Below are 27,810 nucleotides of genomic sequence, written 5' to 3' on the forward strand. Positions count from 1 at the left end.
GCTAACATTACACAAATGTCTCATTTGCTGATCCATCCCTTGTTCTGACAGAAGTAATTGCAAGACTGTCTATTGATTTGTTATTTGTTGTGGGGAGATCACGCCAGTCTTCATTGTTGTAATGAGAAAATACACTCGCTTGAATGACGAGAAATTACATAATGTTGTCACAGAGGTTGTCAGGGAGGCAGAGGAACAGTATATAGACTTGAGCAATTCACTTCTGTGCATGAAAGATTAATGGTCCAAGGAATTTCCCCTTTGCTGTAAACAGTTATGAAGCCAGGCCAAATCTGCGTGGCAACAGTTTGCAGACAGTGTGTACCAGGAAACAGGACCGTGGTCCGTGGGAAAGAGAGAACTGAAGCAGATCTCCAGTGGCAGTTTCCTGGCCACAGTGGAGGGAGGCAGCAGCAGAGCAGGACCTTCCCAGGGTAGAGGCCTGGAGAAAGGTGACAGTCAGGGAGGGGCTTTCCCGGGTTGGTGACAAAGACTGTGCTGACCTGTGACCGAGTCGGAAAGTATGAGCAGCAGCAGGTTAGGGAATGGAGGCGTGCAGCTGAGAGTGTGTTGACTAGAGGGAGGGGCAGCGGACGGGTGGACGAGCTGAGAAGGTCGATGGTGTTGTCATGGTTTGAAAGGGCATGTGGTGTGACTCCTGCACAAGATGTACAAGTGCCTCAGTTTCCTCCGCAGAGCTGTGAAAAGACGGGCTGGAGAAATGGTTTGCTACACTTGTAGGGGCCTGTGTTGAATTCTCAGCACCTACCTCCGGGGGCTCAGAACCATCTATAACTCCAGCTCCAAGGGATCGGATGCCCCCTTCTGGCTTCCATGGGACATGCATACACATGGCAGATGTGCAGATAGACACACATACATATAAATAAAAATAAAATAAATCTTTAAGAGTGGTAAGAATAGCACAAAATCCATGGCTTTATTCTAGAGCTTGAGTGTCGATTAGGTCATCCAGGAGGAAGGGGTAGAGTGATGTCATTACCAAGTGTAGCTACAGCAGCTGCTGGTGGTGAGGACAGTGCTGTGACAGGATGTTCCGGAAGGGCACTGTTCCCTTGTTTGTCTTGATTAACAGAAGTTTCTGGAACATAAGGAGAAGAGGATTGCACTCTTTTGTAGAAAACAGAAGGGTAAATGAGTGCCCTGGCTCTCAGAGCCTGGCACCCTTGGTTAGTAGATTTGTTGGTTGGGTTTTGTGGAGACAAAGTCTCCTGTAGGCTACACTAGTTTCCAACTTACTATATGGACATGGATGATCTTGAACTCCTGGTCCTCCTCTTTCCACCTTCCAAATACTAGGATTGCAGAAATGTACCACCACACCCAGATCCTGGGATTCCTTTTAAAAAGTGGAATCCCGGCATGTCACATGCTCTGAATGGCAAAAGACAGCTCTGAAATACAACTGGCTGGTGAATTTGAACAAGAGGGTCAGTGGGGCCTGCTTGTTCCTGTGTGAAGTGAGACTGGATAATTGTCTGAAAGTAGCTTCCAGCCAGCTGTCCATCATTACAGTGCAGATAAGCCATAACGGAGTCATTCGCTCACAGATAATAGAGAAATCGGTTAAACTCAGCACACCTTCAAATATCTGCATTTCTGACTGTGATGGTTTAGATTGGTTGTCAACTTGATGGGATCTAGATCACCCCAGGAGACAAGCCTCTGGAGGTACCTGTGAGGTATTATCTATATGAGGCACCCTGGGAGTGCCTGTGAGAGCCTCTGGAAGTGCCTGTGAGAGATGATCTAGATGAGGTTAGCCTCTGGGTATAACTGTGAGAAATGATCTAGATGAGGTTTGCCTCTGCAGGTGCCTGTAAGAGATTATCTAGATGAGTTTAGCCACTGGGGGTGCCTGTGAGAGATTTTCTAGATGAGGTTAGCCTCTGCGTATGACTGTGAGGAGTTGCCTAAATTAAGCCAATAGAGGCAGGACTATCTGTGAGCAGGGCTCCAGACAGAATAAGGAGAAACTGAGGTGAGCTGGAGCATTCATCTCTCTCTGCTTCCTGACTGTGGACACAACGTGACCAGCTGCCCATGTTCCCACTCCATGACTCCCCTGCAAGGATGGATTGTACTCTCCAAATGGGAGAGAAAAGAAACAAGTTTGCTTCTCACCAGGGATTTTGTCCCACTGATGGCAACCTAGAAGCCTAAAACACATTTTTGCATTTAGGAATGGAAGAGAGATTAGGAATGGCAAAGCCATAAACCTCTTTGAAATTTGCCTTGGAGACTTGTTTAATTTGCATTTTCAACCGTGACTTATTCTTCACCTGTCCTTGTATAATGTCTGCAGGGTTTCAGATAAAGGGCAGCCACCTTATCGGTCTTCAGTTGTGCTTGGCTTAGTGATGGTACAGAGCACATGTCTGGATACCTGCTTCATTTGCAGCAATAGAGCCTTGGATTTGCCAGGATTTCCATTTGTTGAAGAAGAAGAAAAAAAGGCTCCATAGACATGCTAATTTACTGCTACTATTGTGGAGTTCAGTTCTCTTCATTACTAGAATCTTTTGATAATCAAGACGTGCTAAGTACACACACAAAGGTTTGCATTAGGCATATTTGGGAAGAGGCTCTGGGAGGATTAAAAATGACCTCCTCGCACAACACCTTTCATTTGCTCTGCAGCTCTGCCTCTGTAGAGTGGATTTCATTCATCCTCATTAATTTCTTTTAGCACTTTCCGCTTTTCAAAATTTTGCACCCACTCATATGTACCAAGCAAGATTATCTTTCATTTACATCCTTCCTAAATACCAATATGACAGAATATGGTTGGGAATCGTGGAATGAACTATACAGTAAGTCAACTACAAGAAACAGACGTTGCTTTATGAAGCCAACATGAGTTTCTAATGTCGAAAGCTTGTTGCTCATTTAAGGACATTTCCACTGTGATCCACTGTGAGAAATTATACTCAAATGTAAACTGTGTCACTGTCTGCATATTTTCCAAGTCTTCAGATAGACAGAATTTCAGGTATTAGTGACAAGACAAGGCTTATCAAATTTCCTGGGAAGCCAAATTCTCAATCCTCAGATGAATTAAAAGTCATACTCCCAGTGGCAGAGTGCAGGGTGTGTTTTTGATGGTCTGTGTCTGAATGTGTTTGTGTGAGAGAGAGAGGCAAATCCAGGAAAAAGAAATAGGTTGCTTCCCCAAAGAGTCTTTTTAGGGAAAATCTTGACAGTGCTGTAAATAGTGTTGATTTTTAAGACTTCCTGTCAAGAGCAGTTGGAAAACACCTAGACCATTAATTCTGCATTCTGTGGAAACTTCTCAAAACGGCTTTGTCTGGAACATGCCATGGTGGATCACTCTTGTCTTCACATGCCAAGCCACATTTATTCCATGGCCTTTGGGTTTAGTCAGATGGGAGATGGTTCCTCATTTGGTGTCAGAAGTGGGTGAGATCGCAGGCGATGTAAAAACTTCAGGAGACACTTTAAATACATGTTCGTCTGTAATAACTTACTAGCTATTTCCAAATGGTTTGAGTAGAATCCAGTTCTTGTCAGTAGTCTTAACCTTGGCTTTTCTTCTCAATGACGTTTCTAGTTCATCACAGATCTGGTAATGAGGTTATGAAAGGGAACCTGTGTTCTAATTCAGCTTTTCTTCTTGTGATTGGAGACTGTTCCTTAAGTTTGGAGCCTGGTCACCTGGTCTGTGTGAGTACTAGGATTAATCTCCTCTTTGTCCCATTTCACAATTCTTTAAGCTTAATATGCTGTGTTCACTTGTTTTTACTTAATTCTCTAGTTGAGAAATTTACTACACATATATGTACATCTAGCTTGGACACATAGATAATCAATAAACACTTGTTAAAGCAATGAATGGTGTTTTTCTGTTTCTGAAGGCTTGTGAAATTACTGTAATTCCATGGCTTTTGATATTGGAACTATTGCTCATTTTTATTTTTGTTGAATCATATTATTGTTGCTTTAACATTTACTTCCCCTCTGCTAAAGCTTTATTCATGTTTTTGAGAGTTTTTTTTTTTAATGTGTCCTCACTAAGGGGTTTTAGAGAGGAAACTATACATAATCTTGCTCACTCTAAAAAAAGATTGATCCAAATATTTTCCTAATCATAAAGTAATTCAAGAAGTTCATTCTACTTTATAAAGTACTTTAATTACATTTTTTATGTGAGGGTGTATGTGTGCCACCGTGTATGTGTGATGGTGTGCTTGTGGAGGGCGTCAGTTCTCTCCCACCACGGGTTCTGGGGATGGAATTCAGGTCACTGGGCTTGCTAGCAGGCACCTTTTCCAGCCGTCTCGCTGGCCCGAATAGTACATTCATTCAGCTTAATTTTGCTGATAAACAACCATTTGGGGTACACTGGCAGTTTTTTCCAACCCAGTTGCCCCATAGAAGAAAAACCACTCCAGTTCCATTCACTGGAAGCTCTCAGTAGAGAGACAATTGTTTGGTACCTACCCAGAATTTGGGAAGACATTTCTTCCAAACCTCTAAGACAGTTAGAAAAAGAAGCAAAGAAGTGATAGCCGTTTGATAACAGTATTTTAAAATGAAGACATTTACCCCTTCACTTTAGTTTGTTGTTGTTGTCTGTTTAAATAGTACACTTCAGTTAATGGCTGCGTGGGGATGACCCAGCAGAGCCGTCTGACGTGGAAGTGACGCATCCGGTCCTTCGGAAGTGACGCCTCCACACGGCATCCACTCTGCTCATGCCTTCCCTTGACTTCAAGCCCTAGTAACAGCAGTGGCTTGAAGTGACGTTGATGACGGAGACAGAAAACTGGGCATGCTAGTGAAAAGCATGCTTATGGCTCCAATCCTTTCTATGTTACACTCACTCTGAGGGACTGTCAAGATCGGTGCATTAAAAAAAAAAAAAAAAGAGCATTTGTGAGGTTCACTTCTGCATCCCAGAATAAATGAGGGGAGAGAGGCAAAGCTTCCCGGGTGTGGAGGGAAGGCCGTTCCTCCTAACTTCCATGAATATCAGTGCCTGGTGCCTTTCCTTCAGAGGCCAGGATCTTACCACTCCAGACTTGGGCTTGTTTTTATTTTTAAGGAATATTGGAAAATTGTGGAAATGGGTGTTTTCTTTTCTTTTTTTCCTTAATACTTCATGGATCCTGACCTTTTCCTTCAGACTGGCTTAGTATGTGTTTCCCTTAAAAGTGGTCATTGACCCCAGAATAAGTTTGATTTTCTTTTTCCGTGCTCTGCTCTAAAGAATTCCGTTAATAGCATAGTAAACTGGATTACAACCCCACTGAATAAGTGCTTTGAATTCTGGGCAACCTTGGAATAAAGGGCATAGAGAAAGTAATACTGCCCAGAATGACATCGGGCAAGTTGGGAGACAGGCGTGGAATGCAGCTGTAGGAGTGACGGGATCAACATCTCCAAGCAGGTTTATTAGCAATTTAATGGAATATGGTTGTTCAAACACAATGATGGCCTTGGCTGAAATGTCTATTCTGTTCTTTTTCCCATACTCTTTGGAATGAGCAGAATGTGAAGGCTGAGCTTTCAACATGCCTCATGAATTTTAAATCCTCTTTAGTTGTAAAACTGGGTACACGGGCACATAATCAGAGTGGACAAGGAACTGAGTGCCACGGGCTATCAGGTGTCCTCAAGATAATGAGGATTCAGGTTGGCCAGGTGCATTCTGGGCCTGTTCTGCATGTCCAGCTAATTATTTTGCAGTTGTACTTTGACATAAGCCTTAAAAACCTCATGTCATCACACCTTCCTGACATCTTGAGACAGCTTCTTTCTTTAACAGCTAAATATTCTATTGTGGTTTTTTTCTCTTGCTGATTCATGAGAGTAGAAGGGATCTGTGAATTCAGATATAGCTTTGAGTTCTGAGACTTTAATATATATCCTACATGAATCCTTAAGTATTCCCATAACAGCATGAATATTTTATAAAGTTGTTCTCCAAATACATTTACCACAATGAAAGTCTGAATCTGACTTAGGTTAAGTCTTGAATTATTCTAAAATATAGTATAGAAAGATTGCAGGGCTGGAGAGATGGCTCAGCGGTTAAGAGCACTGGCTGTTCTTCCAGAGGTCCTGAGTTCAATTCCCAGCAACCACATGGTGGCTCACAACCAGCTGTAATGAGATCTAGTGCCCTCTTCTGGCCTGAAGAGACACATGCAGGCAGAACACTGTATACATAATAAATAAATAAATCTTTAATAAATAAATAAATCTTTTTAAAAAAAAGATTGCTCACACTTGACATGCACTCACAACAAAATACTGTTTTCAAAGATAATTTTTCAGAAAATCTAAGTTAACCCCAAATTAAATACCATGGATTTATTTTTAAATCGCTTTATACTAATTCCATGTCCTTCAACTAATTTAAATTTTGTTGTTGTTGGTGGTGGTGGTGGTGGGGTGGTGTGTGTGTGTGGTGTGCCACAGCCCAAGTGTAGAGGTTAGAGAACATCTCTCGGAAGTCAGTTGTTGAATTCTGATCGCCAGGTTTGCACAGCAGAAACCTTCCCTCACCGAGATGTCTTATAGGTCCTATTTCTACTAACTCCATCACTTTGGAGTGAGGAAATGTGGCCTCTACTGGGAGGTGAGACCCGAGTATCTAAGAACATACATTGTTTCATAGTAAAATCCTAAATGCACAGCAGTGAGGACACTGTGGAATTGGATGTCAAAGCTCCCACAAGGTCCTATTAATGATGATGGAAACTGGCCCTGGTTCTATACCAAAGGAGATGAAAGATGTTACCATAATGGCAGGGTCCCTGAGCAGTGGTGGCTGCTGTGATCCTCAGCCCAAATCCCCCTCCGTGTTTCATTTAAATGTAAAATGTGCATGTTTACAGTTTAATTTAATAGTAGTGTTACCAAAAGTGTACCCATAAGCATACTTAATAGAAATGTCTATAAACTTATGTAACAGAGTGTTAACACTGAACGGTGTGTGCACTGACATACTGTGATAGCCAAGGTTTCTAATGGTTGTTGTTCCCAGGCCAGTCTAAGACAACAACCCAGGAATGCATGGAAACAGTAGTGACAGTTTGGGTGGAATAAGCCACAGGTGTTTGGGCAATAACCCAAACAAAAATAACCCGTACAGTAGAGCTTGGAGTAGTCCCCTGTCCCATGTCTGGAGGCACACAGTATTTGGATGTGAGAATAACGGAAGTCTGCACTGACTAGCTGAGTGCTCTGCCTGGGAACGGGCAGCGGTTTTGTAGTTGTAGAGAGTGAATGCCGTTTTCAGTGTGCAGGCTGTTGGTCCTAGGTAGTTCTCAGCAAGCTCTGGCTGTTGTCTGCCAGTCAACGTTAGCTCTTTTTATTTTTGCACATTTCCTTTTATTCTGTCAACTGGCACTGTTTGCATTCCTGGTTGGTGTTTCCTGCTTGTGTTGGCATGTGTCAACTGTTAAGTGTGTCCACTTTCTCATGCTTTCTCTTCTTTCCCCCTGAATAGCTGTCAGGACGCTCCTCAGTTCCCTGCACAGATATCCAGTGGCTTCCACTACTAAGGAGGCTGCATGGTTAAGTGTGCCCCGCAGACTAGAAATAGTTAACTGCTTTCCAGAACCTCTGAGTTACTGTCCAAGAGAAACCGAAGCAACAAGAAAATCCAGCCTAACTATATAATGTCAATAAGAAATACTTTAGTCCTGTATTTGCAGAATACTAAAACACAGTTGGTTTTGACAAGTATAAACAAATCTGTTCACTTGGAATTCATTCCAGGCTTGAAGATCAACTTATACAATGTTATATCCAGTTAAGAAACATCTGAAAACTTCAGAGACTGTGAGCTCTGTTCAGCTGAGTGGGTTTTGCCAGCACATTGTCTGCCTTGCTGGAGTGTGAGGCTTTGTGTTTACAGTGAGCGCATGCCTATTGTGAACTGGAATGCATCTGAGCTGCAATAAATCTGCTTGACAGACTGGAGTCCAGCCAGTGCAGCTCTGGTTCAAGGAAGAAGACAATAAATAGGAGCAGTGACATTTATGGGAATCAGTTTCATCATGTTCTGCCTCATCAGAAGTGTATGTAGATGGTGGTAAAGTCACAGTGCATGGAGAATTACTAAGAGCCAGACACAAAGTCCCTTCTGTGTGGTATCTTCAGTGGCTCTTCCTTAAATGGGGTTTTATTTTAAAATTAATATCTAGTGATAAGTTGGAAGCGGTATTAAAGGGCTTTGTCTTTCCTACGGGGGAGGAGGGGAGGACATTACAAAGGCAAGAAGCTTATCATATTTTTTCAAAAGTAATTTGAGAAAGGCAAAACTTCTTAGCTCAACAATAATTAGTTTTCCTTGCTAAAGCATCGACTGGAATGTTTCTGTTAGGAAAATATTATTGCATTTTTCCATTCTCAGTCAGCTAAGGGTGCCCAGATTTGATAACAGAAAAGGGAAATTATTCACTGTTTTTGTTACTACTGTGTTAGAGCATGGACAACCTTCAAGGACAATTTCTTGAAGCGCTGTGTGTGTGTGTGTGTGTGTGTGTGTGTGTGTGTGTGTGTGTGTGCGCTCTATCACTGAACCACTTCCCCAGCCCTCAAAGCTAGCTACTTTGTACAACTAGAGTTAAAAATAAACCCTTACTTGTTACCCATAAAGCTATGATTAGTCAACTAGTTTTTAAGCAAGCTATGAATATATGATTAAATATGAGTGCCTATGCTGCAGCCTGGACGCAGACAGAGCTCCTCAAAATCAATTACTGTGCACTCGATTAACCCTGACTGGAGCCTTTCATAGCTTCTCCATTGAAAGCTTTAGTAGCAGTTCACAAAGAAGATCCAGGGTTAGGAAGAAAAAAGTAAGAACCAATATTCTAAAAATAAGTAAATAAACAATCCCACCCTTCCAAAACCATCCTGCAGAGCATGTTCAGCCCCTGGGCACTCAAAAGCATCAGCTCACAGAGCTTGTAAAGGTTTGTAAAAAACTAACAAGTACAGAATTTTTAAAATATTTAAATACCCCCTCCCTTTTTAAAATGTATACAGTAGTTACAGAGAATGTTCTAATGAAGGATTTCTTAGTCAAGAACCTTACAGAGCTGGAGAGATGGTGTAGAGTTTAAAAGCACCAGCAGCTCTTTCGGTGGGCCAAGATTCAATTCTCAGCACCCACATGACAGCTCACAACAGTCTGTAACTCCAGATTTAGGGGATCTGACATCCTTTTCTGGCTTCTGTGGGCACTGCATGCATATGGCACACAGAATGCATGTGGGCACACACATGTACACATTAATTAACTAAATACTTTTAAAAGGATGTTTCTTAGCACAGTAAGCATTCATTTCATCTAGGGCTGCTGTATGGAGTGACTATAATTTAGACCAGTTGATCCAGAATTTTAGTGATGTGTTAGAAAGCTATGCATTCTAAGCTGGTGGTGGCACATGCCTTTAATTCCAGCACTTGGGAGACAGAGGCAGGCAGATCTCTGTGAGTTCGAGTCCAGCCTGGTCTACAGAGTGAGTTCCAGGATAGTCAGGGCAACACAGAGAAACTCTAGGGAGGGAGGGAGGGAGGGAGGGAGGAGGGAGGGAGGGAGGGAGGGAGGGAGGGAGGGAAGGAAGGAAGGAAGGAAGGAAGGAAGGAAGGAAGGAAGGAAGGAAGGAAGGAAGGAAGGAAGGAAGGGAGGAAATCGGCACCTCCTGTATCATCTTGCCTACTCAGCTGATTTGCTGAGTGAGCTTCATCTTGCATCCTGCTCAAATGATCACAAGATTCCTGGTTTCTGAAAGAATAAAGTTCTGTGCTCCGTTACAGTTGCACAGCACCTGCGAAATGAACCGAGTTTAACAAGAAAGTATCTAGACAATTGGCCAATCGCACTTGCAGCCTTAAGATGCCTGTTACTGCCACCAAGTCCAGGATCATCCCTCCATTTATTTGTTTGGAGACCTTTGATCTAGATGAGTGGTTTTCAACCTTCCTAACGCTGCGACCCTTTAATACAGTTCCTCATGTTGTGCTGACCCCAATCATAAAATTCCTTTTGTGCTACTTCATAACTGTAATTTTGTTACTGTTATAAATCGTAACTATCTGTGTTTTTCTGATGGAACCCACAAGTTTAGAACCACTGATCTAGATCCTGTCTGCACAATTAGAATGAGTATGCAGTAAGTAGCCCTTCCTGCCAAAGGGGGCTTTTTCCAAGCACTGCTACCAGCAGCCCCCACTCCCCACAAAGGCAGTGAATGAGCAATGCCTACAAGGGTCTCTGCAGTGAATGAGCGATGCCTGCAAGGGTCTCTGCAGTGAATGAGCAATGCCTACAAGGGTCTCTGCAGTGAATGAGTGATGCCTACAAGGGTCTCTGCAGTGAATGAGCGATGCCTGCAAGGGTCTCTGCAGTGAATGAGTGATGCCTACAAGGGTCTCTGCAGTGAATGAGCGATGCTGCAAGGTCTCTGCAGTGAATGAGTGATGCCTACAAGGGTCTCTGCAGTGAATGAGCAATGCCTACAAGGGTCTCTGCAGTGAATGAGCAGTGCCTGTGTGGTCTGTTCCCTAGACTTTAACTATTGAACGGCCTGGATAAGGCAGGTTTCTGACCCCTTCCTGCAGACCACAGTCTACTTCTTCCCTTCTCTTGGTTGGTAGTACATTTGCATATCATTCACACCCGGCTCTTTTCTTTCCCAGGCTGACAATTATCCTTGCATAAGCCCAGACCAACACATTCAGATTTGTTGACATCTCTCCATTTGAATAGAGAACACTTCAGATTCAACAAGGCCCAAACAGAATTTTTATATCTCTCCACACTTCCTGTGCTGACTAGTTTTATGTCAGCTTGACACAAGCAGGAGTCACTGGGTAAGAGGGAAGCCTCAGTTGAGAAAATACCTCCAGAAGTTGGGCTGTACGCAAGCCTGTAGGGCATTTTTTAAAAAATAGTGACTGACGTGGGAGGGCCCACCCCATTGGGGGTGATACCCCACCCCATTGGGGGTGATGCCATCCTTGGACTGGTCCTGAGTTCTATAAGAAAGCAGGCTGAGCAAGCCAGTAAGCAGCACTCCTCCAGGGCCTCTGCATCAGCTCCCGCCTCCAGGTTCCTGCCCTGTTTGAGTTCCTGTCCTGACTTCCTTCCATGCTGGACAGCGATGATGAAGTGTAAGTTCTCCTCCCCAGGTTGCCTTGGTCATGGTGTTTCAGCCTAGCAAAAACCCACCAATCCCTGTCAACCCTCCCTTCAAAACACAGGCCTGGCCCAGGCTCGCTGATTCATCTCCACTGTCCCCACTGCAGTATGGACTCCCCGCCGTCTCTTCCCACTTAGACCACGGCAGCTGCCTCTTCCCTGACTTCCACTTCCACCTGTGTCTTCCTGTCCACTCTCTACAAAGCAGCTACCCAGAGCTGTCTTCGTAGACTAGGTCGCGTCACTCTTCTCCTGCAGGGTCTCCAGTGGCTTCCTATAACTCAAAATTCCAGCCCCGTGTGCTGCTCCACTGCGGCCTCACCCCTTGCTACACTCACCATTTTCTAGACCTGTCGGAAGGAAGAACCAAAGTCTGGGGTCTTAATCACCGGAGAATTATTTCCTCACAGGTCTGGAGACTAAAAGTCTGAAATAAAGGTGTCTGCCCAAAGAGCTGCTGGGTTTCTTCTTTGTCCCATTTTTCTTCTTTGTTTTCCTTCTTCATTTAATGTCTATTTATTTACTCCATGTGTATGTGTGTGCACACGCACACATGTCTGTGCATACATGTATGTGTGCAAATGGGAGAATAACTGAAGGAGTACGTTTTTTTCCCTCTACCATGTGAGTCTAGAAATTGAACTCAGGTCACAGACAAGCTTGGTGGCAGCTACTTTACCTGCTGAGCCTAAGGCTGGCTTCTTCTGAGGTGTCTCACCTCGCCTTGCAAATAGACTCTTCCTCTTACTGTCCTTGCATGATCTTGTTCCTTCGTGGCTGTGTTCTATATTCCTTTTCTTGGAGAACACCAGGCATGGAGGTAGAGACCCACTCTAATGGTCTCATTTTAGTGGGGCCTGTTCTTATGGCTATATTTTTCTGGAGTACTAGAGGTTTTCAGCATGTCCGCTTGGCAGGGGCACGGCTCAGCAGGCAGTGTTCGCCTTCTCACTTCAGCCTCATACGGCCTGTCTTTCTGCACCTTGAACGAGGTGAGCCTGTTCCTGCCTGAAAGCCTCTGCCGTGGCTCCTGGTGGTTTACTGACTGGCCGTAGACTTGGCCCTTCTGGTGATGCTGGCTTCGACACAAGAGCCACATTTTCAGAAAGGCTTCTCCTGACCTCTCACTCATTTTATATTGAGATCTCCTGAATTAAATCTCTGTCTGGTACTTACTACTATAAGATATTTTTCTGTTTATTATTTATTGCCTGTCCCCCATTTCTCCATCAAAATAGACACAGTGTTCTTTTCTTTTTTGATATATTCTTGGTCTGATAATAGGACCAAGTATATTTAAAATAATGACTCAATATTTGTAAAATTCCTAGGTAACTGAGTGAAAGAAAGTGGTGGATTTGTGATTGTTGAAACAAATAAGTAAAAGATACTTCTCTCACTGGGAAGTATTTAGAATAGAATGAATCTCCTCACCCTTGACATGTTATAAGGTTGCTTAGATATCATGCCACTCCACGACTATACCATGGCTTAATAAATTGCATATTTTTACCTTGTACATAAGGTTTTTTTATTGACATTTCTAGAAATTGTGTCTAACTCACAAAATTATTCAGCTACTCATTCAATAAACATGTACAGAGAGTTGTCCAAGCCATTTATTACCTTGGCAGGTTCTTCTAGAAGTTAGAGGAGTACACAGAAAGAGTATCATCCATGACTAGAGCCTATAATTGGGGTAGGAGCAGAAATACATAGGAAGGAGTCTGAGACAGGAGAATTGCCATGAATCTGAGGTCAGATTGGACAGCACAGTGAGTTGTAGGCCAGACTGGGTTACAGTGTGGAATTCAAAAGAAAAAAAATTTTTTGTGGTGGGCGTGTGTGTGTGTGTGCGCGCGCGCGCGCGCACAAGGTGCCATAGCAGGTAAAGACACTGATGTGCAGGCCTGAAGACCTGAGTTCAGTCCCTGGAACCCACATAGTAGAGGGGGAGAAGCAAGTCCTGGAAGCTGTACTTTGAGCTGCACATGTACACCACTGCCCCCCAAAAAACTTAATATTTAAAAACTGGGTAGGGGTCTTCTGGGACGTCTTAAGATCTACAGCGTATTAAGTGTGGACTGAAATTCAAGATATTTCCCATACTTTAGAACTGTTTGCTTTTATGTTATAAATGGCAGTGCGCAACTTAACTGAATTCACAGAAAATCATGGCATTTTGACTGCTGTATCTGTTGCTTGTTTTGGATGGCATGTATAGCAAACTTTTACGGTTCTCAGATTTCTGGAAAATTAGCTTAACATTATAGCCACTTGTCATTTTCCCGATTTTAAAGTCACTGAATTGTGCAGGCCTCTTGCCGCTGACTCTTAATTCTGTTTGGCCTTTGGTGGTAGATCACAGTTTTATTTGTCTTCCACAGGCAGAATGTCGTGGCTCTTAGGCACTCACTGCATGCATTGTGGCATTATCGTCAACACGGAACAGGAACACTTGAATGTGAATGTTAGATGTCAAGAGAGCTGTTGAGACCACTGGCATTCTCTTTGCTTTTCAAGTGGGAAGCCGAATGTCACTTGGAGCCTTTTTCCAGGAGATGGTCTCGGCATGACGTCACCGTGAGAGGCCCTGGGAGCTGTGCAGCTTTGTAACTACCTGTTCTGCTCCCGGAAGTGCAGATCTTTTTATCCGAATGGTCTTTCTTACCTCCATGCACTCTGGTCCCTGTGCTTTTCCTTGCACGTTTCTACCCCTCTTTAATGCCTCAGACACCTGCAGATCTGTGCACAGGTGAGTGCTAGACTCTCAGCTGGAAATTCCGCCATTCAGAACTGCCACAGTTACACTTGATCTACAGAACTGAGGAGGCAAAATCCTGCCTGTGGCTCATTTAGTTTTACAGATTACTGTTTGTGGGCTTACTCTGGGGAATGGTTAGAAGTATCATTTGATCAGCATTCTTATCAACCACTGGAACAGACAGTAACAGTTGAAATCACAGCTTACAGAGTGTAAAGTCCGTGTGACATGGATGGGCCATGTACTTACAGAAAGGAAAACATCTCCCTTTAATAATTATTTCTGTACACAGAGTTAGTGTCTCTTAGTTAGGTGGTGGTCTGTTACTAACTCTTTGGATATTACTTGTCAATATTTTTCATATAAGTGAGTGAGAACTTTTGCTGTTAGCTACAGCTAATGGAAAATGTGAATAAAATTGATTAGGAAATAAAAGTCCTCATATAACAAAAACTGCAACATCCCAGCCCTCAACAATGTCAGAGCTGCAGATTCTTCCCATCTGTCTACCCTGTAACAGCTTGGTCATTGTACCAGTTCCAGGCACCACATCCATATATACAACATCCAAAGGCAGGTGAGGGGTTTTGTTTCTTCCTATGGCTACAGGAACTATACAACGGATTTCCTGTTACTAGCCAAAACTGGGTCACCTGGAAAAGAGATGGGACTGACATGGTTGACTTAGATTGGGAGGTTCCTGGAGGGATGTCTTGGTAGCTGTGCAGTGGCACACACTTAAGAGCTTCATAAATTTCACGTGTAATTGATAAGGGAGCATCTGTGCTACTAAAATCAGATGAGAGTCCAAGTTGCGATCAGTTGATGGATAGGTTCCTCAGTTCTGACTGACATAGATTCAAAGTTGAGAAGAGGGGGTGGTGACGAAGATGGCCTTCAACAGTTCTGTGTCTTAGGACAAAGACTCCATGTCCTCAGGGCACAAGCAGAATCCTCCATATGGGAAGGAACAGGCTTTAGTAGCGCAGAACTCCAGGGGGAGAACCACAGTGGTACCCAAGGTTGTAATCTGCGGGAGGACTGAGCAGAAAAGGTAATTGGATCCTGAGTATCGGAGTAGTGGAATGGAGCTACTTAAGTCCTCCTCTCTTGAGAAGATTGGTCGTGAGAAATGAACCCAGTGTTGATGAAGTCTGTCTGTTGTGTAGATGTATGAAAATACACAGAGGTTAGCAAGTAAGAGGACCTTATTTTCCGTCTCATAGAAGATCTATCAGCCGGTGATTCACAGGTTATGAAGAAACTGTGCTGGACGGCTCCAGAAATAGAATATAGTTATCAGTTAACGTTAGGCTGACACTCACACACTTTCTTTTCTATCCAGCTGGTTCCTGTTTCAGCAGAGATCTTCTGTTCACCTTTGAAAGAAGAGGCTCCTATTCTCTTTTGGCTTTAATCCCATCTTTCTTCTCTCCATGTACTCAGCCTCTTGCTTCTGATTGAATTTGCTTAAACACCAGAAGACTTGACTCATAAATGACCATCTGGGCTGTTTTCAGTAAACTTAGTGGGAGGAAAATACGAGTACACATTTGCAACCGCCAAAAGCAGTTTTGAGAGTACAACTTAGAATCTAGAACAGGAAATGACCTCATCTTAAACTCTGCCCCCTCGTGTTACAAGTATAGGTACAGAGATGCTGAATGTTCTGATTAATTTTTAGTGCTTGTCACTAGAAATAAATCAGTAAGTTTAGAAATCCAAGAACTCAATGGAGGAAAGATGCAACAGATATTTAAAAGTCTGTGGGAAATGTTTTAAGAGAGCTTATTCATGTAATGGTTATTTTTAATAAAGATTCAGTAAGAGGGAAAATGAACTGTTTATACAACTGTTGTACAGATCAGTTGTTCTATAAATATGAGGAATTCCCAGAATAATTAGAAGATTGAATAACATTTATTTAACTCTTTCCGGTGACTTGAAATACTCAGTTATTAAATGTTTCCAGTTATACAGGCCGCTTTTTCTAATACAATAATTCCTTCATTGATTTATTGGAGATTCAGGTGAGCTATTTAGAGTCTGGGAGTTACTAAGGCTAGATAGCCTACCAGCAGGGTTAATGCCTAGTGTAAACACTTTGATTTCTTAACTTAAATGTCACTTCTTCAAGAGCCCTTGTCTAAATGTGCTTGCCTTGTTCCTCAAACGGGAAGTATCCCGCACATGATATTATCATAACAACCAACTATATATGACTTGTGTGGCTGGGCTTTTGTCATCACAAAGGCACCATGTGTGTATATGTGTGTATACAGATAAGTATATATGTGTGTGTGTATGACTGGGATGGAGCAATATCTATTTTTCCTAAAGTAAAAATCATTAATATTTGACAACTCCATACATGCGTATAATGTAATTTGATCCTTTTTTCCTGCCCCGTTGCCCTCTCTCATCACCCCCCACACCCACACCCACTGAGCTAGTTCTTCTCAGCAGGTTATACTGCTGTTTTCATGTTTTCGTTTAATTTGTTTGGGGACAATTTGTGATTCACTGAACTTAGTGTGGCTTGCATGAACATGGATAGGGACATTTTACTGCCATGTGGCAACTTAAGAGTGTCTACAGAAGTGAAGAAAATGACTTTCTCACCCTCAGCAGCCGTTGACAGCCTCTAGCTCTCCTGAGGGAAGGGGCCTCATGAGACTCTCCCCAATCCATGCTGGGATATGTGCGGAGCCAAATCTTGTGCAGGTCACCACAGCTGCTGTGAGTTTGTGAGGGCAACAGCCATGATATGTTCAAAGTCAGAATTTCACAGGACTTCCCCCATCTCCCAGCTCCGACATCGTGTATGTTTCTTGAACTTTAGAGGGGGAGCCATCCCTGTGTTTAATGGTCACTGGCCACAATCTATCATGATGTCTAGCTCTCAACAAACATTCATTTTTTACTGAACTGAATGAGTAAAAGTAGATTGGGGTGACCCAAGGTACACGATGAAGACAGACAGACAGACAGACAGACAGACACACACACACACACACACACACACACACACACACATTTTTCTTACTTTCATTTCTTTGGGCATAGGTTATACCACAACTAATTTTATGTGTTTTCTAATTTCACTGTATTTCAATGAGTTATAGACTAAAAATTTGTGTCTATGACCCCTGAACATAAAAAAATTGTTTTCTTGGGAATTTATTAGGAATGTCTTACAAATGGTATTCCATAGTCTAAGGAAACAATTTAGAAATAATCATATAATGTTCTTTTTGCTTCTAACCAAACAACTCTACAAATACAGGCTTAATTAAATCTGCCTACACTCAAAAGTTCCCTGTATTCCTTTTCTATTGCTGCATAGTAAATTACCTAAGCATGGGCATATCTGTCTGTTATCTCAGTTTTTGGGGGTCAGAGGTTTAGGCATGGCGTATCTGGAATTTTTGTTCACGGTCACACAAGGCCACAGTCAAGTGTCCACAGGACTACATTCTTTCCAATCAGGAGACTTGATCCCCTTCTGAGCTGGTTCAAGTTGCCACCAGGACTTAGTTCCTTGTAGTTGTAGGGCCACCAACCCTGCTTGGATGCTTATTGTGGGGTTTGTTTTCATTTTTCTTCCATTTTCCTAGAGGCCACTCAGAGCCCTCTTCCACAGACCAGCCTCACTGATGGTCCATCTGGTCAACCTTGGGACTTAGAATCACTATGGAAATAAGCCTCTGAGCTGGTTTGTGAAGGAGTTTCTAGATCAGATTAATGAAGGTGGACCCACCTATCCTATGTGCTAGGGCTCTAGACTAGACTAACTCTGAGGAAAAATAAACTCTTCCTCTTTAAGTTGCTTGTTGTGGAATATTATTTTAACTATGTAAATGTGTGTTACATTTATTTATATTGCAGAATATTTCTTTAACTGTGTGAAGTTGTGCTGTATTTGCTTCTTCTGCCTTTGTTTACAATGTAAAGATATGTTACATTTGTTTATGCTGCATTTGTTTAATTATATAAAGATGTGTTGCATTTGTTTCACCCTGCCTGCCTAAGGCACCTGATGGGTCTAATAAAGAGCTGAATGGCCAATAGGAGAGGGATAGGCAGGGCTGGTGGGCAGAGAATAAATAGGAGGAGAGAGAGATGAAGAGAAGAAGAGAACAAGGGAGAAAGAGAGGAAGGACACACCTGGGGCCAGAAGCCAGGCAGCCATCAGCCAGATGTGGAGACAGCAGGAAAGTAAGATACACAGAAAGAAAAACAGTTCAAAGACCCAAGGCAAAACGTAGCTAAAGAGAAACAAATTGAAATAAGAGCTAAGCTAAGGCCCAGCATTCAAAACTAATAAGAAGTCTCTGTGTCATGATTGGGCCACATGGTTGGTGGCCCAAAAGAAAAAGTCTGATACTGTTGCTTTTGTTGGGGATTTTATCCCAGCAATGGTACAGTAACTAAAAATAGCCTCTTGCTTTTTTTAGAAGAGAGCATCACAACATTTCCTGGCTTCTCTCTAACTGTGAAAAGCCCTTTTAAGAGCCCCAGATTAGGTCAGGGCCACTCAAGCTAATCTCCCTCTTGATTCATTTAAGTCAACTGTTTGGTCATCTAAATTACATCCTCAAAATATCTTTCCTTGTTCTGTGCAGCGTAAGCTTATCATGGGAGTGGTAGGCCTGCCCTATATATTGGTCTTTTCCACTCACAGAGGATAAGTTTACACAGGATATTGAAAGATATAAAAAGCAGCGGTCTTAGAATTCCACCTGCCTCCTTCCCAATGTGGTAAAGACCCTTCTCATCTTTAGAAACTTATTATACTGTTTCAGGGATGTTTGCAGTGTCTTGGTTTGGAGTATATCTGTGTGTTCATTTATTTTTATGTTTTTGTAACTTCATTGCGTTTAAAATACATTGTTGATCACTTAAAAACTTTTTTGTGCAAATAACTCCTCATAATTTGATAAGTGGAGTAGTAGCTTCCCAAATTTACTAGGTTTAGTTGGTGTGATGCTTAGCAAAGCAAAGTTCAAAATTCAGGATCTTTAAAAACTAACCTGAAGTTGTCGTTTAGCCTTGGGAATGCCTGAGTCCACATTCTGTTCCAAATAAATAATAGTTAAGATAACCCCCCCCCCCCCGTTTCTGAGAGTGCTTAGTGCCTCCCCATCCTTGACACTTTGATTTTACTGGGGCTGCACAGGAGTAGACACCCTGATTATTTTTGTTAGCCATACAAGCTTCAGAGCACCCTAGAAGTTTCTGTCTGAGCTCTCTTACATACTTGATATGTGACTTTATCAGGCTGTCGACTCTGCTCAGTTTCCTCACCAGTCAAACAGGAACAATGCTAAGGTATCATCAGACTCAGCAGGGTTTAAGCACCTCCTGAATGAAGTATGCATTCTTCTTGAGGGTACCAGGCATATAGGACAGTGATGTGTGTTTGTGATCACCATTACTAATTCCCTCCTAAAAGTAGAAGGTTGGAGAAGATTCCAGTGTGGCTTCAATTAGGAATGAAGGATGAATTTTGTATTAAACCTCTCTTTGATCTTTTGTTTTAATAATTTTGGTTAGTTTTAGTAATTTAGTGAACACATGTGGAAAAGCTAAGAAATCAACCACTGAACAAATCTAAGGCATCCCAAAATTGAAGGGTGGTGGTTAATGTGTGGATTGTCCTCAGTCAATGTTCCTAGTGTGGTTTGTACATTCCACTCATATTACTTAATGTCCTCAATCATTCTGTAACCTAACATCCTACAGTTCAAATACACAGAAACTCCATTTATCTCTTGTATGAAGACTATCATAGAATCTAAAACCCCCTTGGCATATGGTCTTATAATACCAAATTCACTTAAATGTATAAAACTTGAGATTCTCAGTTCAACTGCTAAAGGGAGCTACACTGATTCTAGGGACATCACTCTCACAATGCAGTGACTGCGCAATGGGAATAGGTTCACAAATTTTGACTCAGAAGTCAGTCAATCTCCCATAGCCTTGTTTTAACGCATGTGTAAAATAGGTATCTTAATGTCTCCCCTTGCTACCTTTGGGAATAATTGCAGACATCACACAAAAATCTCATTTTATTGTCACAAGTTGTGTCTATCCCACTAAAACTTCAGCTTTCTGAGTATGGGCTTTGCCCTTTTTAAAAAAAGAAAAAACTCTGTAGTCTGATAAAAGGAGGTTGGTATCCACCCAGTGTTTGTTGAACTAAGATGTTGATCACATAGGAAAGTGCATAGGAATCCATGACACAGACAAAAGGCATTGACGTAAAAGTAGCTAAATGTGCTAGACCAAGTGGCCACAACTGTGCCGATTATCAAAGAATATTCAAGTGGCATAAAGAAATGAAAATGTGGCCTCTCAAATGTTACCATGGATGACACAGTGTGGCTTTGATGCATCAGCAGGTCCCAAGCCAACTGTGCCCTGACGCACTAAAGGCATGACATAAGCTTCTCCAGTAGCTTCCTCAGCATTACCCTCCTGTCACACTCCATGTTAGAAGACACAACAAACTCAGCCACCAGAGAAGAAAGGGAACCATCTCACCATCTGGGAAGCCATGCCGCTGCTGCCGATCAGCGGGTTCATCTGGAGCCTTAACCCAGGCATGAGTGTGTAGGAGTGGTAAGAGTGTGTGCGGAGCAGGCTTCTTACCCCATGACTGGGATGAGGAAGAGGAAGGGACTGAAGTCCCAGTATCTCCTTCAAGGGTGCACACCCCAAAGTACCAGGAGACACTCCCCGCCTTCCCCGCTAAGCCCAAGCTCTCAAGCATCCTATTCCCTCCCAGGAGAACCACAGTCTGGGAACCAGGGGCCTTTGCAGGACATTCTGAATCCCAAGTATAATGAACATGTGAAGTTGCTGGAGAAGGCATAGGGCAGGACTGAGGGTGGAGTAGACATGCCAGCTACAGACTGGTCAGCTCGTCCATGGTCATGTCCATCAGAAGCGTGAAGGAGAAGGGAGGCTCCGCTGACCGAGGCTAATGTGTATTCTGGATGAATACAGCACAGAGTTGCAAATCATGCCTCTCGAGCCCATCCATAGCATCAAGAGTGAAGAAGTGAAACCATCTAAATCATGTCGCTAAGCATGCCCAGCAGAAGTCAACTGTGCCCGGGTCCTCTAGAAAATACTGACGCCGAATAAAACCCAGACCATCAGTTGCGGTCATATGGTGAACTATTCTGAATGTAGCTTCCCAGGGCAATGCTGTGAGGCTTTATGTTTAATTTGTTTTTATTTTATGCTAGGGACCATTTGGGGGCTTGGTTTGTTTGTATTAAAGCAAGAAAAGGAGGGTTGCTGTTAAAAGATTTTGTATGGTGATGAAAGTCTGTATTTGTGTCTTTTCTTTCCTTTTGAAATGTAGCCAGAATTGAAACCAATAAATGAGTTACTTTAGAGTGAAATAATAATACCATAGAGTGTGGTTTCTGAGCTCAGTGTGCCAGGCACTGAGCTAGGTGCTTCCAATACATGGTCCCACTTGTGAATCACATAATCTCCTGGCAGAGAAAACATTACCCCTATACAGATCAGGAAACCAAGGCTTTGAAGATGTCATTGATCCCAAGTTGTATCACTCCATAGCAGTTTTCAAATTCCTGGTAAGGCCATGAGTGCCCCAGAGAATTGAAGAGGCAAGACAAGATGATGATATAGTATGACCAGACAGATAAGGGGCCAGAGTGAGAGCTGACTGATTAGATCGTTTAAAGTGGCCGTGTGCCCATAACCTACTCACAGTGTGTTTTCATGGCTGTTGCCCTTTGGGGTTGTGTAATAAACAGTGTTAACTGACCTAGACAGGATCTGGAGTCATGTAGGTGACAAGATGGGGTGTTGGGGGTGCTGTGAGGGATTATGCTGACTAGGTTAGCTGAAGTGGGAACACGCACGCACGCACGCACGCACGCACGCAGGCATGCACGCAAGGGCAGAGCCGATCCCCGGGTCTGGATCCAGGGCTGGATGACAGTGGGAGTTAACAGCATCCTCGTGTCCAGCTGCTGTGACTTCCCTTCCATTGTGAACTGTAACCTCCAACTGAGACAAACTTAGTCCTTTCTCCCTTAAGCTGCTGAAGGTGGGGACGTCTCAGCACAGCACCAGGAAAGGTTACTGAGGAGATTTTTGTGTGTTGGTGGTGGTGGTTGGTTTTGATGCATTGGGTCTCTTTTTTTTTTTTTTTGTTGGCAGTTGGTTGGTTTGTTTTTAGTCAGGAGGAATCTCTGTGTGTAACTCCGGCAGGCCTAGAACTTCACAGGTAGCTTAGACTGACCTCAAACGCACAGTCCTCCTGCTACCTAACCCTGAGTCTGCCTCTAGAGTGCTAGGATTTAAGACAAGAGACATGGCATCCAGCTTCTTTGAGTCCTGTGGGGCATCCACCTTCCTCTTGGTGTGGTACCTGCTGAAGGTTAGCTCAAAGACTAGATTATAAGAAATGGGTCTCATCACACAGCTTCCTGGAGCTGGGAGGATATAAAATCTGCAAGGTTTTTTAACACGAACCTATCCTCGTTGTAGTGCGCGCGCCCTCTCTGAGTTGGCTTTGCGGGAAGAATTGCTGTTTTATTTTGGGGAACGCAAATGGAATCTGTCACACACTTGTAAAACATGGAAACTTGTCTGAATTTTAGGAAAAGCAGCAGCTTTTTTGCTCGTGGGTCAGATTTGCAGCCCAAATGTCTGTCACCGTGTACACACAGGCTGATACTTCACCAAGATAGCAAAAGTCATATCTGATATTTATTGTGTGATTACAGTTCTGTATGGTAGGAGCTTTACCCGAGTTTAGTGGTCACGGGGGAGCTTAAGAAGTTGGTGATAGCACCAATAAAAACCCACTTTAAAGATGAGCAGACAGAGGTTCAGAATGCACATTAACCCAGACAAGAGAGGTGACTTAGTGACTTAAAGCACCTGTTGGGGTGCTGGAGAGATGACTCAGAAGTTAAGAACACTGGCTGTTCTTCCAGAGGTTCTGAGTTCAATTCCCAGCAACCACCTGGTGGCTCACAGCCTCTATAATGAGACCTGGTGCCCTCTTCTGGCATACAGGCATACATGCAGGCAGAACACTGTATATGTAATAAATCTAATAAAATGAATCTGTTTTAAAAAGCACTTGTCAGTCTTTTGAGTAGAGTAGGATCATAAGCTAAGGTTTCTCTGGTTTTCCTTTTGATTTCTGATCACATGTGCTAGCGGGGCCCATTCATTTCAACCTATGGAATCAATACTGTTGGCTCTGATGACTTCTCTGAGTAGCCTGGAGTTCCACTGCTGAGGTAGTGTCTGTGAAAGGTGGAGAATTGGTTGCTTTTTCTTCTCTCCCCTCCTGAACATAAATTAGATCAACATTAGCCATGTCTGTGTAACCACGAAACAAGAAGATTTTTTGAAGGTTCATGGTTGGATCGATTGCTGTAAAAGTTTCCCCGTCTGTCATTACACTTTATGGTCTAATGGCCTGAATAGCTGGCTTGCTCCAGGTTGTGTGTCAGGGCAGTGCTGGGACTATTGTAGGAGACTGTGTGTGCTTCCCTGGAACTCTGCGCCAGGAGCACTCAGTTCTCAATGGACAGCCTGCAGGGCTCAGTTTTCTGTTTTGTTAGAAACCTCCCCAGTGTTAACATCCCCAACTTGATGCCACACAGCCCTGGGCCTCTCAAAACCGTCTGTGTCATATTTCAGTTTTCTTAAACTCTTCTCCATACATTGTCTCTGAAAGCAATCTAATGTCATCCACGTTATGATGCAGATGTCAATGTCCATCCCAGTGATGGTGATAAAACAGCAACTGAGTAGGTTTTAAAAGGTGCTTACTTCCCTTGCACAAAATCCAGGCTTATTGTAATGTCAGTATACCTGGTTTCACTTTTAAGAAACCACAATATTTTATCCTCTAAAATCATTTTTCCTTTAGAATTATCTTCATAAATATCCAATAACTTCTTAACTCTACACTTGCAGTCAGAGTTTTCAAACGGAAAAAAATATGTCTTAATACATGATCTTTACTGATCGCTTTTCAAAAGCAGGAGAAAATAAAACTTCACTCTTGAACGACAGAGGACGTGAAAGACAGGAGGAAGTGTTTGGGAAACCAGTGCGCAATGCTGATACCCAGCTTGTCTCTGTCCTTTAACTCTTAAGAGTTTGAATAAAGTTCCTCAGTTGCGATGCGTCCTAGTTACAGATGAGTTTTTCCAAGCAGAATCTGTGTTGCTGCTGAATTCCCAGGTACTGAAACATTAAGTTCTGCCAGAAGCAGCAGTGTCCGCAATAGAAACAGGGGAACCGGGGCCTGGTTCTCATGCCCTCTCTGCTTACACTCGGTGAATTTTCCACACACACTAAAGCTGACATCAGGAGTGAACGTGTGTGTGAGCGCCTGGGCTCCGAGTCTCCCAAGTCATGGTAAATGTTGTTTTGCTCCAGTTTGTATGACATGACAATTCACCTTCCTGTTAAAAGAAGTCACTGGAGTATTTACTGTATAAAGACCACTTTGTCCATGGAAATAATTTTTATTGTTCTGAGTCACTCTGTTGTGTGGAAATTTAGCTTGAGTTCCAGGACAAGGATGAGATGATGTGTTTACTTTTACTTTGTACATTTTTTTTTTTTTGGTTTTTTTAAAACAAGGTTTCTCTATGTAGTTTTGGTGCCTGTCCTGGATCTCACTCTGTAGACCAGGCTGGCCTTGAATTCACAGAGATCCACCTGCCTCTACCTCCCAAGTGCTGGACTTAAAGACGTGCGCCATCACTGCCCGGCTACTTTATACACGCTTAAATGGTTTTGAATGTGTGACTGTCAGTATTGTCAGAGTATTTCCATATTTTTATTAGTTTAGAAGCAGCATCTGTAGTGATTTCTCTTCACTGACAGTCTGCACTGTGTACTCAGCATTTTGGCAGGAATGCCTGCCCAGTGTGATGTGAGCTCTTGCTCTTCTCTTAGCCCTGTTCATGTCTTCTTAATGGGTTGGTACCATTTTAAAGGTTGTATAAGCCTTAGAAAATGTTGAAATTGCTTTTGCTGAGCTACTGGAGGGATATAAATTAAGGTGTAAACTTCTGAGGGCACACACCTGTAATCCCAGTACTCAGAGACAGAAGTATGAGGGTCATGAATTCAAGGCCAACCTAGGTTACCTAGTGACATGCTAGTCTCAAAATAGAATAATTTAAAAAATTAACAGTAGCCGGGCGGTGAAGGCACTTGCCTTTAATCCCAGCACTCGGGAGGCAGAGGCAGGCGGATCTCTGTGAGTTCGAGGCCAGCCTGGTCTACAGAGCGAGTTTCAGGAAAGGCGCAAAGCTACACAGAGAAACCCTGTCTCAAAAAACCAAATAAATAAATAAATGAATAAAATAAAAAATTAACAGTAGAGTAAGCCTCCATCGTAGTGTTCCCTGATGCTGCCCAGAGCATCTCCATGCTAGATAAACCCTAGACCCAGGGAGTCCCTGACCATCATTTCCCAATATTCTTTGGCTTGACAACAGTTACTGTATTCATTAATAATCTCTAAGGAACTGAATTTTTAGAAACACATGAATATAAATTTTAACAACAGGTCAGCTTATATTTACTGAGAAGCTTTGGGTAAATGCCATTTTAGAAAATATTTTCAAAGCAACCAATGACTCCTTCCTCTCGACCGAAATGCTAGTCATCACTGTGTCTTCAGTTACTGCTCTCAGTGTGCATGATTTTGACCATCTAACTTAGGCTTGCAGTTGATTCTTGTGCTCTCTTGCAAGGACAGGAGAACTGGGTGGACCTCCTGCCTTCTTGGCTTCTCATTGTCCTAACTGGTCAGCCCCAACAGTGCCCTAACTAGTTCACCTTCTTAGGCAGAAGAGACTATACCATTAGTCAACCTTACACTAGAAGGAACTGAACAGGTTTTTATTTTGTTTTTGAGACACTGTATCATTCTATAGACCAGGCTGGCCTCGAACTCACAGCAGTCTTCCTGAATTAGCCTCTGAAGTGCTAGGATCGCAAGCGGGAGCCACCCCCCCCCAACTCTTTAAACAATAATTAAACAAATTATTCTAGCAAATAATTTCTCCTCTTAGAAATGATCATGACTGGTCATGCTGCCTCCTGTATATCTATACAATATGCACTTTTGTGTCTACAAGAATGAGTGTGTGGGGGCTGGAGAGATGGCTCAGTGGTTAAGAGAACTGGCTGCTCTTCCAAAGGACCTGAGTTCAATTCCCAGCACCCACATGGCAGCTCACAAATGTCTGTAACTCCTAGATCTGACACCCTCACACAGAAATAACTGCAGGCAAAACACCAGTACCCATAAAATAAAAATAAATAATTTAAAAAAAACAAAAACAAAAAGAATGAGTGTGTGTGTGTGTGTGTGTGTGTGTGTGTGTGTGTGTGTGTGTGTGTGTACATACATCTGGGAATGTGCTTTGGTGCTGAGTTGTGGAGAGTCGGTTTTTCACAGTAGGAAGTTGTCGATATTAACATGAATTGTTTTACTTTCAACAGGTTGACATGATGAAAGAGGCATTGGAAAAACTTCAGCTCAACATAGTAGAGATGAAAGACGAAAACGCAACCCTAGATGGTGGTGATGTCTTGTTCACAGGTATGCGTACATTGATTTTCTGTTTTAATACCTGACTCCTACTTGCTTGTTTCATTAATATGTCTCTTTAGTCATCAAATTAATAAATGCTAAGTGCAAGGATCTAAAAATGTTCAGAAAATCACAGTAAAGAAGAAAGAATGGGGCTGGAGAGATGGCTCAGAGGTTAAGAGCACTGCTTGCTCTTCCAAAGGTCCTGAGTTCAATTCCCAGCAACCACATGGTGGCTCACAACCATCTGTAATGAGATCTGGTGCCCTCTTCTGGCCTGCATCCATATATGCAGGCAAAACACTGTATACATAATAAATAAATCTTTAAAAAAAAAAAAAAAAAAAAAAAGAAGAAAGAATGGTCTTCCATTTGGAGATAATCATTGTAATGTTTAGATATATTTCATGCTTCTTTGCAGTTCAGGTCCTTTTTACCAGAACATTCATGTGCATAATTGGTTTTTCTTTATAAGGATATTATTGATGTGTATCATGTTTTCTACAATTGAGTTTATATGTTGCATAGTATTTCTATTGTGTAATCATATACTGGGTTTGTACTTAAAAATTCTTAATTCAAAATTAACATCATTTTTAAATAAATTCTTTCCAGATAGCAAGATGAATTCAAATAAATTTCTATGAAAATTGATTTGGCTTTGTGTCAGCATAACTCAGTGAAATATAAATGTTAGTATTATTATTGAGCTAACCAGAATCCATATCAGATGGCTACTAAAGAAACAATAATTATAGCATTTAACCTTTCCATTTCTTTCTGATGATGGATTATTAAGTAAAATCTCTATTCTCAGACTCATTCTGGTTATACTGAAGAACAATATAATTACTAGAATTTTAATTTATAGTGTGATTTTGTTTGCCCTTAAATGTCAAAGATTTCACCACCATAGTTCAAATACAAATGGTGGTCCTGGAGGATTAGAGAAAGCAGCCTCACATGACCACTGAGAGCATTGGACTCTTGGGAGTGAGTCTGAGTCTAGTTCATGAATCCCATATACATGTAATCAAAGTATACCCCCACCTTGTTGTTAATGAATGTTCCTGGAGAAAGAGGAATGGGAGGAGGAAGCAGCTTTGTTGTGTGACATTTTAGCATCTCCTTGCCTGGTGTCCTATGCCTGTGGCGGAAGCCGTTGTATTGCCCATCTCCAAGGGGTGATACTCAAACCATGGCTTTTGTGAT

General features: G+C 42.5%; 1 protein-coding gene across 2 annotated transcripts in view; it reads left to right on the forward strand.

Annotated features, from left to right (window-relative positions):
- Ddah1 (dimethylarginine dimethylaminohydrolase 1) overlaps positions 1-27,810 on the forward strand; it is a 128,721-nt gene that overhangs the window by 67,667 nt on the left and 33,244 nt on the right. For both annotated transcript variants that reach the window (XM_028876887.2, XM_037207173.1), the window contains exon 2: positions 26,508-26,607. In XM_028876887.2, coding sequence (XP_028732720.1) covers positions 26,508-26,607 — 100 coding nt within the window. The remainder of the gene's footprint in view (positions 1-26,507; positions 26,608-27,810) is intronic.

The sequence above is a fragment of the Peromyscus leucopus genome, chromosome 6 (genome assembly GCF_004664715.2).
Source record: "Peromyscus leucopus breed LL Stock chromosome 6, UCI_PerLeu_2.1, whole genome shotgun sequence".
Lineage (NCBI taxonomy): Eukaryota > Metazoa > Chordata > Mammalia > Rodentia > Cricetidae > Peromyscus > Peromyscus leucopus.